The sequence below is a fragment of the Lycium barbarum genome, chromosome 8 (genome assembly GCF_019175385.1).
Source record: "Lycium barbarum isolate Lr01 chromosome 8, ASM1917538v2, whole genome shotgun sequence".
Classification (NCBI taxonomy): Eukaryota; Viridiplantae; Streptophyta; class Magnoliopsida; order Solanales; family Solanaceae; genus Lycium; species Lycium barbarum.
The window spans coordinates 123,964,904-123,986,474 of NC_083344.1; the positions used below are offsets into that span (position 1 = coordinate 123,964,904).

General features: G+C 31.7%; 1 protein-coding gene and 1 non-coding gene across 2 annotated transcripts; both read left to right on the forward strand.

Moving 5' to 3' along the window:
* Window positions 1–1,727: 1,727 nt before the first annotated feature.
* TRNAS-GCU (transfer RNA serine (anticodon GCU)) lies at window positions 1,728–1,809 on the forward strand. Its single transcript has one exon. It is a non-coding gene; the product is annotated as a tRNA-Ser (tRNA).
* Window positions 1,810–18,052: 16,243 nt separating this feature from the next.
* On the forward strand, window positions 18,053–21,362 carry LOC132607110 (polyubiquitin-like). Its single transcript, XM_060320933.1, has 2 exons — window positions 18,053–18,210; window positions 19,357–21,362. Exon 2 carries the CDS (start codon window positions 19,357–19,359, stop codon window positions 21,184–21,186), a length of 1,830 nt encoding a protein of 609 aa, XP_060176916.1. The 5' UTR covers window positions 18,053–18,210; the 3' UTR covers window positions 21,187–21,362.
* Window positions 21,363–21,571: the final 209 nt, after the last annotated feature.

Sequence of the window (21,571 nt, forward strand, 5' to 3'; positions counted from 1 at the left end):
TTAGCAAGATATAGCTCTGCACCAACCAGGAGACATTGGAACGGAATCAAACACATACTGCGGTATCTAAAAGGGACTACTGATATGGGTTTGTTTTATTCCAACAATTGCAGTCCCGATCTTGTTGGTTATGCCAATGCAGGGTATTTATCTGACCCACACAAAGCTCAATCTCAAACACGCTATGTGTTCACATGTGGGGGCACTGCTATATCTTGGCGATCTACAAAACAATCTATTGTGGCTACTTCATTAAATCATGCTGAAATAATAGCTATTCACGAAGCAAGCCGAGAATGTGTGTGGTTGAGGTCAATGATACATCTCATTCGAGAAAAATGTGATCTAAAATGTGACAAAGTACCCACGATCTTATATGAAGATAATGCAGCGTGCATAGCCCAATTAGGGGAGGATTCATAAAAGGAGATAGAATGAAGCATATTTCACCAAAGTTATTCTTCACACATGATCTCTAGAAGAATGGTGATATCAACGTACAACAGATTCGGTCAAGTGATAATTTAGCGGATTTGTTCACTAAGGCATTGCCAACCTCAACATTTAAGAAGTTGATATACAAGATTGGAATGCGTCATCTCCGAGACATTACTTGATGTTTCCATCAGGGGGAGTGAAATACGTGTTGTACTCTTTTTTCCTTAACCAAGGTTTTATCCCATTGGGTTTTCCTGGTAAGGTTTTTAACAAAACAGCCAGCAATGCGTATTACTAGATATGTGTACTCTTTTTCCTTCACTAGAATTTTTCCCACAGGGTTTTTTTAGTAAGATTTTAACGAGACACATTATCTATTAATAAAACATCCAAGGGGGAGTGTTATGAACTATGTCACAAGATATTTGGATGTATTATTAGGTGTAAATTATACCACTTGCACATTAAGTGATAAAATACAACTTGCACTTGCAAGATGTATCTTAGTTGTAGCAGGTTATATCTTAGTTGTACTTTTTAGTTGTAGATTAGTTGTATCTTAGTTGTAGCATAGTTGCAGCAAATTGTAAATCAATTTGCACAAGTTGTATGTTGAAAATTGAGGGGCAAAACTCTTCTATAAATAGAGATCGTTGCCCTCTCATTTAGGACACCATCAACAAGTGATAATATAATATCTCCTTTCTCTCTAAAAAGTTATTTTAGTTTGCTTCTCTTGTTTATTTCCAATTATATAGTTTTATAACATCTACAAAATATGTCCCAACCCCGCTCTCCCCCTCTCACACTCTAATGAGCTTTTAGTTACTCGGTGTTTATATCAATGATCAATCCATACATCACATACGTTTTAAATTTATGTATACTTTTATCACTAAATCATAATTAATTAATATACATTTTAATTTTAATTTGGACTAAATCATGATAAATTAATATGATTTTGTATGAATATCAAATGCATGTAAATTTTACAATTCACGAGGTTGATAACATACTCCACCATGTCTTCAATGCTGAAACTCGATATAATATTCTTTTCTTTACCAAAATAAAATCATATGTTGATGTAACTATAGACTCACCCGGTCTTTTTCAGTTACTCCTACTTTATAGGACAAGTAGTACTGTGTAATATTATTACTTTCATAAAGAGACAGTTTTATTTTCTTAATATCATCATATCTTTTAATTTCAACCTCAAGAAAGTTCATGAAAGTGGACCTTAAATGTACTTTCTTTGCTTGAATTGTACAAGAAATAGCAAAGTCGCTTTGGCCGAGTGGTTAAGGCGTGTGCCTGCTAAGTACATGGGGTTTCCCCGCGAGAGTTCGAATCTCTCAGGCGACGACTAATCTTTTTATTATGCTACTAGGAGAGATAGATTTAATTTAACAAAAAGTATATTCTATATGCAAATTAACTGAAATGAAAAACAGTGAAGTAATATATACACCAGTTAATACTTAATTAGGACTTTTATGTTTTCTCCAATGGAGAACTTGGTTTTACTAATGTCTGAGTTGCTAAAGAAAATCAGCTAATTTTAAGAAGTTTCAGATATCATAAGGTTAGTTTAGAAAAAAAGAATAAATAGAACAGTTTGATTACCTACACATACCAAAACATGCAACGCAAGAAGAATTTTTAAAATTTAGCTACAATTTCATGGGAACATGCACATATCTTTGTAAATCAAAGGTAACAAAGTTCTCAACAATTCCTTGGTAATTATAGCACTTTAATTTTGCCAGACTAAGATGATATTAGTAGGATGTATAGAGAGCTAGGGACCATGTTAGGTGATGCACTTTGATTGAACACAAAATTTAAGAAATATGAAAAGACTTTTGCTGAGAAATATAAACTATAATTGCAGTGCAAATAACACATTAGTGAAAAATGTCAACTAAGAAGACTCGAATTGCGTTAGGTCTCATTTGTCTGCAGTCTATTATCAATTTATATATAATATAAAATTAGGCATAGACAAGGTGATATGACACCTCTTTATGACCTCTATTTTTATTTATCTTTTTTCTCCTTTTTTTGGCTTTTTTTCAATTAAAAAATTTATGTTCTAGGTTAAAAAAAATTAAAAGTCACGTCTCTTGATTGCAGCAATTAAGAATTACATTGGTTAATAGTTGATTAATATAAAATGAGTAACGTATGGCACGTCCTTTAGCCATGAATCAAATTAATGCTCTTAATACTCATATTTTACTTTATATTTTAGAATGAAGAAATGGGCACGTTCTTATAGACCTGAATCAAATTGAGGATATATCCTTAAATGTGATGATAATGGAGGATTAATGAGCCGAGGGTCTCTCGGAAACAGCCATCCTACCTTGGTAGGAGTAAGGTCTGCGTACATTTTTATACCCTCACTGGGTTGTTGTTGTTGTTGTTGTTGTTGTTGTATCCTCATATTTTTCCTCTACATAAATAAGCTTCATGCCCTCTCTTTGGATAACATATTCTGTCAATCTTTTGAGTTTCTTTTATAATTTTTTAAAACTTTTTTATCAAGTTGTAGTCATTTTTTTGGCAATTCAAAAACTAAATAAGTCGACGCTAAATCTGTGGCGAACTTCCCGCTGGACAACAAAGAAAGGAAAGAAGGGGGTGACAATATTAGAATAGAGAGATGGACAGGAAATATCTTTATAGAGATTTCGTTGTTGGTTAGTTTAAATATTGATATGAGTTGCTTCTTTATGTTTCACTTTCATTTCAAAGAGTCCGGAGCCAAAAGGGTATAAAAATACACGGTGTTGACACCCAATTTTGTCCCTCCTTTATTTTAATTTACTCAGGCTTTCTAAATTTACTGACGACCTAAATACTTTATTTCATTGCCATTACTACTAAATATCATTACTTTTATTTTTAACATTACAAGTATCACTTTACTAAAAATTTTAGATGATTCGTCATCATTTCATTTTTTCGGGTTCGGACTCGTTAAATTTATTACAAGGCAATATTTTGCAAAATCTTTATTCTTCTACAGGTTAATTATCGTCTCTACATAATATATATTATACCAGTTATTAAATTAGAATCCCAAAATAATTAAATAGCGGAAAAATGGTCAACAATTTTTAGCCAATTAATGGCTTAAAATACAAATATAATATTATTTCCCTACCCGAATAAGCAACCCACATTTTTAATATCCAATCCACATTTATATCAGCCCATATTTAAATTAATAGGCCAGCCCAAAACGGACCAGCCCAATTAACTCCTACCCGGCCCAACCCTCATTATCTTTACCCTAATTCCCTTCTCCTTCATTTTCCGCCACCCTCACCCTTTCCTCCTTCTCTCCTCCTCGTCTCCATCTCGCCTCCATCTCCCACGTTCTTCCCACCTCTTCTTTGCCATCCCTCGCTGCTCCACTTATCCTTGTCTCCCTCACGTGCTCCCTCTGCACTTCCACCACGCCTGTCCCCCGCTCCCGCCTCTCTCATACGCTCCTCCCCTTTATTTAATACAAACAAAACCCTATAAATGGGATTGAAAGTCGAATCGAAAAGGGGGGATTCTTCACCTTTCCACTACGTTTTAGTCTTATCTTTGTGCTATCTCTACTGATTTTTTTTAGTTTTTGGGAAAGGGGGAATACCATTTTTCGTTTTTCTTGACCTCAGTTTGTAATCTCAAAACATTATTTCTGTTTGGTTTCTTTTATTTCGAGTTCGAGTATAAAGGGGATTTTTCAAGGGTTGAGGGATACGGAACCCGAAATCAATAAAAAAAAAGAAGGGGATTGAACACAATTTGAAGAATTTCTGGGTTTGGGTTCTGTTTTAGCCGCTTACATTCCTCTGAAAAACGTTAATGTTCTTGAGTCTTAACACTTTCGGGTAGCGATTCAAAATAACAGATCATTTTTGGTTCCCTTTCTTCCCCCTGCTACTAAATTTGAATTCAAGCATAGACGAGTTGAGGTTCGCTCGTGTTCGGGTCTATTCATAACGAGAGTGTAGATTCGACGACCTCGACGCCCCGTTCACTGTACCACAAAAGGTAATTTCTTCCTCGTCTTAGTTATTTTCATTCTGGTAGTTTAGTTTGTTTATGAGTTTTTGTGCGAGTTGATTTAGTAGTAATTTCGTTAATTTAGGCAGTCTACGATATTAGTGTAATCGAAGAGGTTTTGCTGGTAATTAAGTAGTGTTTATGCATGTTAGTTTAATTTGATTTGTTTAAATCTGTTAGTCATGTGATACACCATTTTGTGAAATCTGTATTCCTTGGTTTGAATCAGCAATTAGCATGCTCACTGTCTTAAGAATCTGAGCTTTACATGTGGTACTTTTGCTTTGTTTAGTGGCTAGCATCATGTGCTATATTATATGGTGGCTGTTGATTTAATCCATAATTGAAAATGTCTACTATCTTCATTAAGCGTAAGGTTTGGGTTTGATAACTTTGGGTAGGAATTCCAGTCTAGGTGAAACCATCTGTTAAGGGCAAATCCAAATTTCGATTAAATCTGATAGGTTCGAATTAGATTCAGGAAAGATCAACTTTTTGGGTGTGAAGCTCCTTTGATTGTTTTTGTTAGATTTTGATGCTATTCTTTGGTTTGTTGAGTTTGAGTTTAAGGAAAGATCAACTTTTTGATTGGCTTTAGCTGTGGGATTTGCCTTTTGATGACTTCAAAATGTGAACTTGTTTCCTTGACTTTTTCACTCATTTTCTTGGATGGTGTAATGTTAGGCAACAAACAGACACCACAAATGGATAGGGAGTTGTTGAAATGGCCTTTTAATGGAGTTGTTGAATTTGGTATTTGTTCATTCTTAACGAAATTGTCGATGCTATTGGAGAATCTGTATTCTTTTAAAGCATAACTTTCACATGTTTTTTTTTTATATACCGGTGGTCATTTTTAAAGGCAAATCATGTTTTCTCGGTCTTGTACACCTCTTCAGTCTCTGTGTGGCAGTGCTTTCCGATCAAATCCTGTCTATACCTTTGTGAAATTGTTTTTTTTTTCTTTTTCGGTCAAATCTAGTTGATGGATCTAATGTTTGAGTAAAAGCTCTAAGATTTTACTATCGTTGAAGCCTTTTTTATCTTCATAAGAGAATGGAACATCATAGATATGATATGCTGGAAATCATTGAGATGTGTGGGTTTGAGAAATATGTGAAAAATAACCACTGCCTAGAATGTGTACTTGAGGATATATGTTGCATGTTTAGCTTTTGCAATGGCAATTTACTCAAAACCTATGTCGCACATTTAGCTTTTTGCAAGAAGTACCAGCTAATCTAAACAAATACCATCATATGCCTATTGGATTAGATAAGTTTAGTGTCGGTGTTGTAAAAGAAATTCAGCACTACAAACACAGATTCCATGGATGTTGTTCCCTACAAAATTTCTGTTGCTTCTCATTTTTTGCCTCTTTCTGTATGTACCATAAAAAACTAGCATATGCCACTTACCTAATTTTTGACAATTAATAACTGACTGTTTGCGTCTTATGTGCTTAGTCATGATACCTTTATAAGGTCTTCCGTGTACTTATATGTTGTTGATTATCCACTCCATTTGAAGCCAAACATTTCATGGTCTGGCCGCTCAAATATGAAAGTTTGCCCATTGTATAAAATACAAAAGTTATATTCAGTTTGATCCGGATTATAGCAGCTTACTAACGGGCCTAAAAGAAAGATCACAGTCCTGTTTTATTCGATCGAATGTTAGCTATTTCGTGTCTAAATTTGTTCCTGTTTAATGACACATTTTTTTGATATTCTGTAACCTTCTAATAAAAATGAAATAGCCTATACACCTCACTGTTTTGGTTAAAATGACTGGCAACTTGATCTTGAATGCGAATAGACTATGCATTACATATAATCATAGTAGAGATTAAATGGGATCTTGTTTTCTTACTGAATCTGTTTGCAACATGCTAAGAATCGATTCCCTTTTTCTAATCCAATCTTCTTTTATTTTCGCATGTACCCGGAGTCGAAGAGTCTTACTTTGAGACTCGACGTCATCCTGCACAGGCTTGGAATGCACATTTACTCCGTCATTCACATCTTCCACATTCGGTGTTGGGCCCAAGTCCGATAAAATCCTCTTCTTGAGCCAGCCCAATAGCAAACAGATCGCAGCAATAGTCCTTAAAAAATGGACTGGTCCATTTGCTCCTCTTTCCTTCTATTTCATTTTTGTTGTGTATTTTTATTTGCTTTGTGCGACTAACATCTTATTTTATTTTATTAACTTAGATAAATTCTAGTATATTAAGGGTTGTAGTTTAATAACGGGTAGTTAATTCCACAAGTTTATATTCACTTCTAGTTATGTTCTAAACTATTAATGGTATCTATAACATTTATTCGAGTAATTGATTTTCAAATAGCACGACTATATATTTCAAGTCAAAGGAGTTATACTTTATTTTACTATCTTAAAATTCTCAAAACGTCATTAATATGTAAATATTAATCCGAGTATTCTTTATAAACATTATTTTTAAGATGTATTCAACTATGCATACCTTTAGCTGAATTAGTTAAATAAGTTAATAAAAAATAAAACTCACCTCCTTTGCATTCTATTTATAAAAATAAGTCTAGATTTTTCAACACCATCGTATTCATATAACATCATTTTTTATCTGAAGATCACATTTGACGAATCATCTTTTAAAAGGCTATCAACCATAAGCAAATTACTCTATTTTTTTACGAGTCTTATGTTTGAATAAATTTACTATATTTTCAATTTAGGCTTTAGCAATATCTTTGTACCTCAACATTTAGAATCTTCTGTTACACAAATTATTATGTCTTCTATAAGTATTATTTTAAACAATACTGTTATACTTTCGTTTAAAACTTTAACAACATTCATAAGTCGTGTTTTCAGAGTAACGTTAGAAGTACTCTTTTATACATTTTTTTTTTTACAAGTTCTATTTTAAATATCATTCTTACATGTCTATCTATAACTTTAGTCATACTTACAAAACTACTTTTTTTTATAATATCGTATTTACACTTAGCCTAATTAATTATGAATCCGGTCGTTAACCATTGTTAATGGGTCTTAAAGGGTGCCTAATACCTTCCCTTTAGAGTAATTGAACCCTTACCTAGAATCTTAAGTTTCGCAGACCTTAAACAGAGTTAACTTTAAATATAACTTTAATAAACTTTAGGTGTCCTAATTCACCATAAATAATTAGGTGGCGACTCCCTTGAAAAAAACAAAAACAAGAATCTCTAATACGTCATACTTCTACTTTAACCTCCGGGTGAAAATGGAGTGTGACACACGGTATAAACCAAAAGGGGTAGCAAAAAATTTAGAGACCAAAACGGGTATAACGTGGACTGATCCACATTATACCCCAAAAAAAAATTCCATTGTCAAACATATTCACGGAAAATTTTTAAAAAAAATTAAAAGGTATAACGTGGACGGATCCACTTTTTACAAATATATATTGTAAAACGTGGACTTTACAATATATATTTGTAAAAAGTGGACTGATCCACGTTATACATTTCATTAATTTCCCCCCGGCGTTTTACAAATAGTTTGTAAGACGTTGCCTCTATTTAAATCATAATCGGCTGTGTTTTTAATAAAAAAAATTATTAATTTTTTTAATTTTTAAAGCATATAGTTAATTTCAGTGATTAACTCAAATAAATATTTTAACACATGCAATAATTAAATGTGTTATATATGCGAACAGAAATAAAAAATAAAATATAAGTTAAATAAACGTCACACATTAACTGAGTAGTAAATGTTAAATTACATACTAACTATTAAACGGCACAAGACATGTTATATATTCTTGGAAGATTACATAAGGAAACAACAATCGTACAACTTAAGAAAAAACATAAAAACTAACAAGCAACAACAATTGTTGATTTCTGTCGGAGCAGCGATTCTTGTTATGACCTGTTTGCTTGCACGTACTACACTTTCTAGCCATGCGAGCAGGAGCTATATCCATTTCATTCCTCCTTCTAGTTGTAGTCCGCGCTCCTAAACCCGAACTAAGTTTTATTTGAAAAAACTTAGTGTTTGACTGTAAGGTTATTTTAGTCAACTTTATATGTCGAGAAAATTAGTCAGCCTTATTTTCAAAAATTGAAACCGCAGAAGTGAAATTGACATTCACAGCTACATTACCCCAGGATTTTTAAGTTGAAATCTATTGCGCATCATCATCTTATAAGTACATAAAACTGAAAATTTCAGGCCAATTTGGGGGAAAATTGAAATTGAATGGGATAAAAGGTGTTTTTTTTAAAAATCGGCTCGGCCAAACAGCCTCATGGCAGTTTGTCCGCGTAGATCTTGAAAAAATACGCAAGTTAAAAAAAAACGCGTAAAAAGGACGTCCGAGCGCAAAGTTATGACCATCTAAAGTTTGACCATTTTACAACTAGTTTTTCTCCCTATATTTTTTTAGAATTATATTTATATTCAAAATAAAGTTATGTCTTGATTAATAGTTAGTATGTAATTTAACATTTACTACTCAGTTAATGTGTGACGTTTATTTAACTTATATTTTATTTTTTATTTCTGTTCGCATATATAACACATATTTAATTATTGCATGTGTTAAAATATTTATTTGAGTTAATCACTGAAATTAACTATATGCTTTAAAAATCAAAAAATCAATAATTTTTTTTTTATTAAAAACACAGCCGAATATGATTTAAATAGAGGCAACGTCTTACAAACTATTTGTAAAACGCCGGGGGAAAAAATTAATGAAATGTATAACGTGGATCCGTCCACGTTATACCTTTTAATTTTTTTTTTAATTTTTCCGTGAATATGTCTGACAATGGAAAAAAAAAAATTGGGGTATAACGTGGATACCCGTTTTGGTCTCTAAATTGTTTGCTACCCCCTTTTGGTTTATACCGTGTATTTTTATACCCTTTTGGCTCCGGACTCCATTTCAATGGTGATTAACTAATATACAAGTTATGATTCAAAGTAACTTTTGTAAGTTTGTAGTCTTGATGTGTGAGAATTATGATTATGAGACTTTGCACTTTGTGGTATGGATATATAAACGGTATTCTCAATTTGGTCGGATGAATTAGCTTCCTCGGATATTGTAGTTAAATGACCTTATTCATAATCTACCTTCTGAAGCAGGTACAACACCATTGAGTGGGTTAAGGAAAGATTCCAAGATACCAGAGATGAAATTCCGAGAATGAGGAAGGTGATGTCGCACCTCTCTTTGGCCAAGAAACATAATTCTTTTTAATTTTTAAAAAGGCCTTTTTTTCCTTATTCCTCTAATTAGAAATGTCTAATACCAATCTCATGAGATTTTAGTTACAAATTCTTCATTTAAGTCTCTTGAGTTTCCTGTCTTTATTATGACCTTTAAAAGAAAATACAAGCTTTTAAATACTATTGTAAATTTTTTACTTCTCTTCCGTTCATACAAATAATATTTATCAATTCATCAAATGTCTATCAATTATTTTTCTGCAGCATTTTGTAATGAGATATGATGAAATGATCCCACAAATCCATTCTTTCTAACTACTGATTTTCACACTCTCTTGATGTTAAATAAGATAGACTTCTATATCTTTCTTTTTTGCAGCTACTTCTTATTCTTCAAAAGGGTAATAATACCCAAAAGATTAGGCACTTTAAAATCATCCCTAAAGCAACTTCAATCGTCTTCCCTCAAACATTCAAGCATAAGAAATAGCCAACAATTCTCGATGTCTCTCAATTCGAAAGTTAAGATTTTGAATTGATGTCCTTTTATTGATTTCTCCTAAATTACATTGATCTATTCTGAAGATTTAATATAATTCGATTAATTTGCAGACGTTCCTATGAGAAATACTTATGATATTAGAATTCATGTCCTAGCGAGCATCTTATTCCTTTTTGAAAATGATTTATTTTGTAACTTTGTAAGATTAATCCACTAAAAATTACTTCTGTGAAGTTTTCCTTACCGAATATTCCTTTTTAGAAGTATTAGTTCATCCTAGATGAATTTGTATTGCAATAAATTTGCAAAATTTAGTTTGCTTTGAAATGATTACTTTAACAAGCGAAGAGAGTTTGAAAATTGTTTTTCTATAAAATTCATTTCTTTATTTAATATTTTTATGAATCTTTATTTATTTTTTCTTATCATATATATTGCATTAAAATTTTAATACTGTTACATGCAATTTTTTTTTATCACATAATATTTTCTCATTTTACGTGAACTCCTCTTATTATGACGTGTTCTACTCCACTAAAATAATGTCGAATCTTTATTTATGATTTTCTCATTCAAACCTTTATTGAGTTAGATTGATTTTTCATACTTAACCTATAATATTTTTCACAATTTTTTTCTGTCAAATAAGTTTATACATAATTTTATGATTTGAATCATATTTTCCAAAAATTATGACCGCGCGAAGCGCCGACAAGTATACTAGTATATAATATAAAGCTATGAATAAACAATCCTATGTGGTAACTCCCAATGACCAAGGATTTTATTTATCTTTTTTCTCCTTTTTTTGTTTTGGCTTTTATATCATTTTTAATTATTTTATTTCAATTTAAAAATTCATCTCCATAACTCAGACCCCTTCATCTTCATAACTTATATTAATTAGTATTAGTAATTAATTTCATAATTCTAATTTAGTATACAAGTTATGACACCTAATTAAAATCACCAACATGATTTTATATTTAATAAAGTAAGGAATAGAAAAAGTGATATGACACCTCTTTTTGGCCAAGCAACACAATTATCTTTTTTTCTCCTTTTTTGACATTTTCCCTATTTTTCTCATTTATATGCTAAGGAAAAAAACTAAAAAATCAATAATTAATTAACTCTCTTATCTATATATGTTAATGTGCTAAAGTGTTTTTATTCCAAAAATGAATGACACGTAAATGTGCTAAAGTTTGTTCATTCCAAACGTAGATTAATATTGAAACGTTTGAAGAGTATGGGGCATTGAAGTCCTTATAAAAATTAACTACCCCAATAATGGCTATATTTAATTATAATAAACTCGTGTATTAAAAAGCTATGGAGATGAAAAGTTGTAAGTTATGAAGGTAGGCTATATAACAAGTGTGGTTGTTGAGTCATCGCCCATTGCATTCATGTAAATCCTCAAGATCCAACAATAGAGATTTCATCAGAGAAAGGAGAGAAACCAAGCACAGGTAGCATCTTGAATGTGTAGTGCCGCTTGATGATAAGCTTAATTAGACATGATTATTATCTCGGTATCTTTTTATTGTATAATTCTCTTATTTTTCGTATTTTCTATTCATTATCTTTTTTTCTTGAAGAAGATTGTCATTTAACCAAGAAATCATAGTTCAAATTGATGTTCATTCACTAACGTTTTGCAGGGAGCATCTTGGACATGCTTGATGATAAGCTTATAATTAGACATGATTATCCTCTTGATAACTTTTTATTTTTCGTATTTTCTATTCATTATCTTTTTTGGGAGAAGATTGTTATTTTACCAAGAAATCATAGTTCAGAATTGATGTTCAATTATATGTTTTCTATGTTGGTGTTAATTATAACTCGCTATTGTTTTTCTTAAACAAGATTAGCATATAGTACCAGTATAGTTACTTGGCTACAATATTTTATTATAGTGTCGATAGAGTTACTTGACGGCTACAATTTTATGTAGCTTTATGTAGCAGGAATAATTTGCAGCATGATCAAATATGACTACTTATCACTAAATGATCAATATTTACAGTCTTGATAAGAAACCATTGTACAATGGTGAATTTAATAGAGAGATCTCAAGAAATTACTTATGAGAAATCCTTTTTTTTTTTTTTTTTTTTTTTTTGCACTTCTCCTTGCTAAGAACAATATTTATTTTTGCATTTTCAAAATAATAAAATATAAAAATTCAAAATATTTCGGTGAGAGCAATAAACTATTTAATTCTTTTATTTTTAATTATGAGCAAAGTAATCAAGAGCGAAAAGTGTCAAAAAGCGTTAAGTATATTGGAGCTTTAAGTGCAAAAGAAGAGTGATGTGGCACCTCTAAGAAATATAATTATATTTTTCTTCTTTTTATGAATCACCTCTATTAATTATATAAGTTAAACGTGCTTATGTTTTTTCATTCCAAAGATGTGAAAAGGAGCCTAACGAGGAGGCATTCAAATTCTCACAAAGTTTAACTATCCAAATTTAATAGTAAACTCATATATTAAAAGTTATGAAGATAAAAACTTTTTTTTTTTTGGGTTAACAATGGAGATAAAAAGTTGTAAGTTATAACTATAAACACAAAGAATAAATTATTTTGACAAAATAATAAAAACATATGTAATTAATTAACTTATGTATATAGTGTTGTGTCATTAAAGATAGAATTCATTCGTGGAGATTGAAGATGCACATGGCTTAACATCTTAATGCCTATACTAGAGTACAAAAGATAAGATGAGGTGAAGCCTGACTTTACTGAACTTCAGGATTTAGGCACAGTTTAACTAAACGTTTAACAACACTATTTTTCAATGACAGAGCCTTCATAATATAAAAAATCTCTCATTATGGATGAAAACTGAAAACTACACCTAAATAAAATTACTAATAAAAGTTAATTTCTTGTTCCCAAATGGTCGATAATTCATTTCTGCAAGAGCTTTTTCATTATAAATTAACAAAAAAAGTATGCATGGATTTGTTTTTAGGTTTAATGTTTTATATGTATGTTTTGTTATAAATTTGTTTTTTTTGCTTCTACATGTTTTTACGATATATTTGTGCATAATTTGGTATTATAAAATATTTATTTTATCTGTATAATTAAATTTATAATATAATATACCATCGCGCGAAGCGCGGACAAATTCACTAATTTTTATAAAATTGTCACTATCTAAAGAGAACATGCCGGAATGTTCTAGAATCTCATACAACTATAGCAGACCTTATTAGTTGCGAACTGAAAACTAGAAGAAATATACTTAGAAGTTATTAGTACTTTATGGAAAGTTCTCTATAGGCATGTGCATTTTATGTACATATTTACAGTCCTCTTATAATTCGACTAATTAGACCAACTTTTTCTTCTTATTGAGAAAGCTAATAATCCAACAAAGGAAAAAAAAAAAAAACTGATCACAGGATCACATAGTGGTGCAGAGAGTAGGAACATGCAAAATAAGTAGGTGTTTGGTCATGAAAACCAAATATTTTTCACTTTATTTGGTATTTTGGAGTTGGAGTTGAAGTGGAGTTGTGTTTGGTTATACTTTTTGCAAAGAATATTTGGTTGTTTGAATGTCTTGAAAGTGAAAATAATTTTTTTGGTATTTTCCAAATTCCAAATGTTGATTTCTAAATAAAGTGAAAACGTTTTCAGGAAAAAAGTGAAATTTTTTTATGGCCAAACGGGCCCTAAATATCACCAAGTCAAATTCAATATACGAGGATTGAATCAATATATAATATAAAACTAGACATAGACGGTACCTCTCTATGACCTCCATTGACATTTATCTTTTTTTCTCCCTTTTTCTCCCTTTTCTCTAATTTTTCTCAATTATTTCAATTTAAAAAGTCATCTCCATAACTCATACCTATTCATTTTACATAAATTATATTCTTAATTAATATTAATAGTATCCATAACCCTCAAACTTTTCATAGTCATAACCCCCAATCATTCAATATACAAGTTTATGACACCTTAAAGTCACACTAATATCTATACAAATAAATTTGTCTTGAGCAATGTTGGTTATCCTCTATTTTTTAAGTGCAACAGCCACTACCGATTGTTTGCATTTGTTTGGGTTCTTGATGATATGAATGGAGGAACTCTTTAAAAAGTAATTGTAGTTTATCTCATTGCTTCTTCCTTTTTTTCTTCTAAGAAAATTTGATTATGTTACGTTGACAACATATATAGTCCTTTTCCTTTTTGATTATGTTATGTTGATAATATAGTCCTTCTTATGTTTTTTTTTTTGGAGAATTTGATTATGTTATATTGTGTCTCTAAGGATGGGTGTTTTCATAATTGAAGCAGAAAAAAAAAGTCAAACATATACGTGCATGCGAGAAGCTGCTTAAAAAAGTATGTATATATCCTTCCGTAGTCATGTAGACCAACTTTTAATTAGCCTAATGATAGAACATGAGAATGTAAAAATTATTTTTAATTTTTAGAATAAAGTTTAATTCATAGGAAAGTTGTTTATTGATATGTAAAGAGACGGTCTTTAAGTTTTTTATTTTTTTTGTTGTAATAGTTAAAACTTAAAAGTCCTCAAGTTTTACAGACTTTCATAAATTATTACTACTGTCAATTGGGTCTAAACTCTTTGAGCGTACTACTTGAAATATGCAGAAATATTGGGCTAGGATAAAATAATTTAGTAAAGTTGTTTGTTTTTACTAGAATTGTTGTTTTTCTCTTAACCTTGATTCACCATTTATTTGTTTCATCATATTTATAGAGGAATGAACTTTTTGTGCTGATATTGAATATCTTTTTCTTTGTTCAGAACATGACAAGGGGTATATTTTTTCTTGATTTAAAACATGGCTAGGAATATTACTAAATGAGCAATGGTAAGAGGAATTATTCAAAATAAAAAGTAATTTTTAGGATGTTTCATAAGATTAATAAAAGATAATAGGAGAATTGATTTCATTACTTATGGAAGGATAACAGTTTATGAAGGGTATAAAAAAGAAAAGGAAAGAAGCAAAAGAAAAACATGCAACACGATTTATAACTTCTAATAAAATATTTAAATTATATCTTACATAAGAATTATATATGTCATCTTAAATAAAATGGTTAGACTGTGGATCCTGTAAAATGAAAAGAGTATAATATTTGGATGAAAAGAGCAATAGTAAAAGTTCTTATCAATAATTTTTGAGAAATATTAGAGTACGTTCGTTGTTTCACTTTATCGGCATGTGATATTTATATATACTTCAAAACGTGGGAGATAGAAGAGGAAGATAACCAATCATAACTAAAATTATTTACTTTTTGGATGTTTATGCAACATATAATTATGAAAAATATATTTTTAAAAAATAATTAAGAGTAAAATTAATTTTTGGCATTTTCCATAAAATTAATAAGAAAGATAAAGGCCAATTAATCAGATTATTTTAAGGACAGATAACAACAATTACTAATTTTTGAAGGGACTGAATAAACAAAAGGCCAATTAACTAGATTATTTTAAGGAGAGATAACAACAATTACTAATTTTTTGACGGGATTGAATAAGCAAAGGTAAAGAAATGAATGGAAAAGAGAGTAGGTAAAGGGGAGCTTAGAAATAATGTTAGGATGAATATAAAGAATGGTAGAATTCATAAATAAAATCATTAATGGAAAGCAGTAGGGAAAAAAGATAAGAATAGAAGAGTAAATAGTCTTGAAAAAAAAAAAAAAGAGATTTCAAAAACTTCAAGGTAATAAAAATATGATCAAATCTAAGGAGGGTTATTTATTCAATATTGAATTTGTTGAGCTAAGTTTTTTTCTCATTTGATATCAACCTTGAAAAATATAATTAGAACAACATTAATGTTACAATTGAAGAATAGAGAAAAAAATAAAATTGATTGATGATTTTAATTCAAAAACCTAATAATGATTATTTAGCTATATTTTAATTTTATTTTAATGATCGACTAAATTCATAAAACGAAAGACTATTAAAACCCTTCATATAACAAAAGAGGTAAAAGGTTATAGAAAATACAAAAAGAAGAATAATCAAAAGACAATGCCGTATATCACAAGTCCAATGACCATGGCTATTGGCTCTAGAGAAGTCAAAACTGACAAAGTAGTACAAATAATCACAATTAAAAGTCATCTTAATTACAAAAACAAATAAAAATAATAAATTAATTGGTGGAAAATTCAATTTGTTTGAATGGGCCAAAGTCTGGGCATGGATTGTTGAGTCAAGATTGGAAAAAAGGAAAAGAAGAAGAGACAAGACTGAACAAAATCACCAGATTTCAAGTTTAATTTTTACAGGAGTCTGGATTTCTATTAACTTTTATGTAGGGCTGGGCATAAATATCGAAAATCGAAAAATCGAACCGAACCGAACCGAACCGAATCGAAACTTCAACAAACCGAACCGAACTGAACTAGTTTGGTTCGGTGTTTGGTGTCCACCGTAAAAAAACCGAAACCGAAATAGCCGAACCGAAGTTTGATAAAACCGAACCGAAAAAACGAATGCGCACCGAAATTTAATACATTACCCAAAAAAAAAATTAAAATAATCCAGGCCCATTAAGTTTAAATAAAAAAAAAACTCAATTGTAATAAGTCCTCTTTTGCATTTGTATCCGTAATTTTCCACTTCAATTGAAAAAAATCAAATATCCTTAACAAAGAAAGGTAACTAGGATGTCTCTTTATGATTAATGTATGTCCTTTATGTGTTTTCTTAATTATTCTTACGGTATGTATATAACACTTAGTAATCCTATGTCATGGTTATAGTTTTTTGTTCTTGTGTATCCTGTTTGTTTGATTTTGATTTCAATTTATCAGCTTTATGTTTTATTGCTTTTGAGAATATGAATTAGTGTCAATGGAATCTCTTCTAATATTATATCAAAAAATCCGAAACCGATCCTAACCGAACTTTAAAAAACCGAAACCGAAAGAACCGAACCGAACTAGTTTGGTTCGGTGTTCGGTGTCTACCTTCAAAAAATCGAACCCGAAATAGCCAAACCGAACGCCCACCCCTACTTTTATGTTGAACTCTTTTTTGTTGATATCTGATAATAAAAGGTGCTTATTTCTTTATGTCACTAATATTATTTGGGAAATTAAACTCGGATAAAAATATTTGTTAGAGAGACAATTTTTTTGTTTTAAATTTTGTTTACACTTGTTCCTCAAACTAAAGGAGTATTAGAAGAGATTGTGCGTAAAAATATTAATAGACGAATAATATATATTGCAGTATTAATTTGCAAGACTTCATATGGTTTACATCATAAATTTATAGCGAAAAATAACAGAAGTGAAACCTTATATTTGAGGATTAAATAAATCATGAGTAATTTTAGTATTTTAAATTTGTCAGAAGTAAACATGTTTGCTCTCAAGTCATATATTTAACAAACACTGTTTATTAGATTGATGAAATTTATGAAGAAAAAGGATTTAGATGGATGTCACAACTTTGTAAAGTGAAGCTTATGTCATTAACTCTTGCAATTTTTAGGATTTGATGCGGTTCTTGATTTTTCTAGTTAAGTCATTTTCTCCCACAATTTTCCTCACATTTAACAAACAAGTTTTTTAATATATTTGACTGAGAAATTAGAATGTGATTAATTATTATTCCAACTTAAATAAAGGATAAACAAATGGGCAACTCATTATAATCCTCAATTATTGCTATTTTAATTTATAAAATTACTGGTCAATATAATTTATTAATTTGGTTGGCAGGTGCAATGTATATAAAGTTGTTAAATTAATGCCTATCCAAAAGTGGATCCCACCCACCCGATATTTCGTGGAAAAACTTAGGCTATCAATTACTATATAAAGGGACCCTTCTCTACTCATCTTTCTCAATTCTCAATATAATATTTCTTCTCTTAAAAAAAAAAAAAAAAAACTCTCTTTCTCCTTCGTTTGATTCCCAATACCATCTCAAGGTACGACTAATTCTCTTTTTTTTTTTTTTTTTTTTTTCTTTTTTCTGTGTATGTTTGTCACCGTTGATTATTTGTTTCAGATCTGTTAATTTTGATTTGATCTATAGATTTGCCTTTGGTGAATTAGTTTAATATATATGTTTTCGTTAATTTAATTGATTCGTTATGTTTTGTGTTGACTTTTAGTAGATCTGAATTTTGATTGATGTTGTCTTTTATTAGAGACCTAGATCTAACTGATTTGTCTTTAAAGAATCCTTGAGGTAAACGCAATTTAAAAAAAAAAATTGAAAAAAGGAGATACAACTAGAACAAGGTGACTATAGATGTCTAATTATCTGTTTCAAAAAAAAAAAAAAGATGTCTAATTATCTTGGGTGTTGGCTCTTGATAGCTTAGGATTGATAGTATAATATATGTGTTGCGCGTTTGATCTGAATTTTGATAGATGTTGTTATGTTTCTGTGGCTTTTATTAGATCTAGATCTAAGTGATTTGATTTTTAAAGAATCCTTGACGTAAACGCAATTTAAAAAAAAAAAATCAAAGAAGAGGAGATAGAAGTAGAACAAGGTAACTATATATGTCTAATTACCTAGGTGTTGACTCGTCATAGTTAAGAATTGATCATAGTATGATAATATGTATGTCTTTATTCTCGATATTTATGCTGCACGTTATATATTTCGAGGTTGTCTATTGATTGTCATCTGTATGAAAACTTAGTTAGGGGTGCATATTTATTTGACAAAGTGAAATTGTCATCTTTCATGTTGATTCAATTAGTGCTTGTGTGTATATATTGTGAAAAAGCTGTCCCTTTTTTCTTTAAGAAAACTGTGTTACCTACAACTTCATTGTTGAAATTTAATAGGATGGACTGAGTTGGTTTATAAACCCATATGGAATGAGTATAAGACATAATTTTGTATTCATTAGTTCTTGTTATTATCATGTGGATTATTTGTAAATCAATCAGACTTTATTTCATGCACTCTTTCTATTTGATTTTGTATGTTAGGCGCGCGAAAGCGTTTCCTTTTGACATGTGTATCCATGTATTATGAACTTGGTTTGATTACCATTACCTGTATTTTTGAAAATTAGATTTCCCTTGTCTAATGATTTTTCTTTGTTAAATTACAGATGCAAATCTTTGTGAAGACCCTCACTGGCAAGACCATCACTCTCGAGGTTGAGAGTTCTGACACTATCGATAATGTTAAGGCAAAGATTCAAGACAAGGAAGGAATTCCTCCTGATCAGCAAAGGTTGATCTTTGCTGGAAAACAACTGGAGGACGGCCGTACCCTTGCTGACTACAACATCCAAAAGGAGTCGACCCTCCACCTTGTCCTCCGTCTTCGTGGTGGCATGCAGATTTTTGTGAAAACCTTGACTGGGAAGACTATTACTCTCGAGGTTGAGAGCTCTGATACAATTGACAATGTCAAAGCTAAAATCCAAGATAAGGAAGGAATTCCTCCAGATCAGCAGAGATTGATCTTCGCTGGAAAGCAGTTAGAGGATGGCCGAACCCTTGCTGACTACAACATTCAGAAAGAGTCCACCCTCCACCTTGTCCTTCGTCTGCGTGGTGGCATGCAGATCTTTGTGAAAACCTTGACAGGGAAGACTATTACTCTTGAGGTTGAGAGCTCCGATACTATTGACAATGTCAAAGCTAAAATCCAAGATAAGGAAGGAATTCCTCCAGATCAGCAGAGATTGATCTTCGCTGGAAAGCAATTAGAGGACGGCCGTACCCTTGCTGACTACAACATCCAGAAGGAATCCACCCTCCACCTTGTCCTCCGTCTGCGTGGTGGCATGCAGATCTTTGTGAAAACCTTGACAGGGAAGACTATTACTCTTGAGGTTGAGAGCTCCGATACTATTGACAATGTCAAAGCTAAAATCCAAGATAAGGAAGGAATTCCTCCAGATCAGCAGAGATTGATCTTCGCCGGAAAGCAATTAGAGGATGGCCGTACCCTTGCTGACTACAACATCCAGAAGGAGTCCACCCTCCACCTTGTCCTCCGTCTGCGTGGTGGCATGCAGATCTTTGTGAAAACCTTGACCGGAAAGACTATTACCCTTGAGGTTGAGAGCTCAGACACTATTGACAATGTTAAGGCAAAAATTCAGGACAAGGAAGGCATTCCTCCAGATCAGCAAAGGTTGATCTTTGCTGGAAAACAACTTGAGGATGGTCGTACACTTGCCGACTACAATATTCAGAAGGAATCCACTCTCCATTTGGTGCTGCGACTGAGGGGTGGTATGCAGATCTTTGTAAAGACGTTGACAGGGAAAACCATCACTCTTGAGGTTGAGAGTTCGGACACCATTGACAATGTCAAGGCAAAAATCCAAGACAAGGAAGGGATCCCACCTGACCAGCAGAGGTTGATTTTTGCTGGGAAACAGCTTGAGGATGGAAGGACTCTTGCAGATTACAACATTCAGAAGGAATCAACCCTCCATCTGGTGCTGCGTCTGAGAGGTGGTATGCAGATATTTGTGAAGACATTGACGGGTAAGACTATTACCCTGGAGGTAGAAAGTTCAGACACCATTGATAATGTGAAAGCAAAGATCCAAGACAAAGAAGGGATTCCCCCGGACCAGCAGCGTTTGATCTTTGCTGGCAAGCAGCTCGAGGATGGGAGGACTCTCGCTGATTACAACATTCAGAAAGAGTCTACACTCCATTTGGTGCTCCGTTTGAGAGGAGGGATGCAGATCTTCGTCAAGACTCTGACTGGGAAGACCATTACCTTGGAGGTGGAGAGCTCGGACACCATTGATAATGTGAAGGCAAAGATTCAGGATAAGGAGGGTATCCCACCAGACCAGCAGAGGCTGATTTTTGCTGGTAAACAGCTGGAGGATGGTCGCACCCTTGCTGACTATAACATCCAGAAAGAATCCACTCTTCACCTGGTTCTTCGTCTCCGTGGTGGCTTTTGAAAACTTTTGAGAATTTTTAGTCCTATGCTCGATCTTATTACTGTTGATACTGCTTCGATCCTTTGGTCGAAAGATGTTTTTAAATTTGTGGTTATGCTTTGGTGGCATCGCGTTTTCATAAATGTCGTGTTTGAACAATCGTTTCTTTGAATAAATTTAGCTGTGTTACTATGTAATTGCATTCTTAGTTTCTGCTCTGTGTTTTCTAAGCTTATTTACCTATGAAATTGACTGGATCAACGTTATATGACAATATGGAATCTACGTCTTCATTCAAATACTACTATTCAAGTGCTTTAGTTTTATCAGCTAGTCCTACTCGTTTGCTATTTATTCTTTAGCGACTTGAAATAAGTAACCTTCTGTTTTGTTTTCCATTATTGTT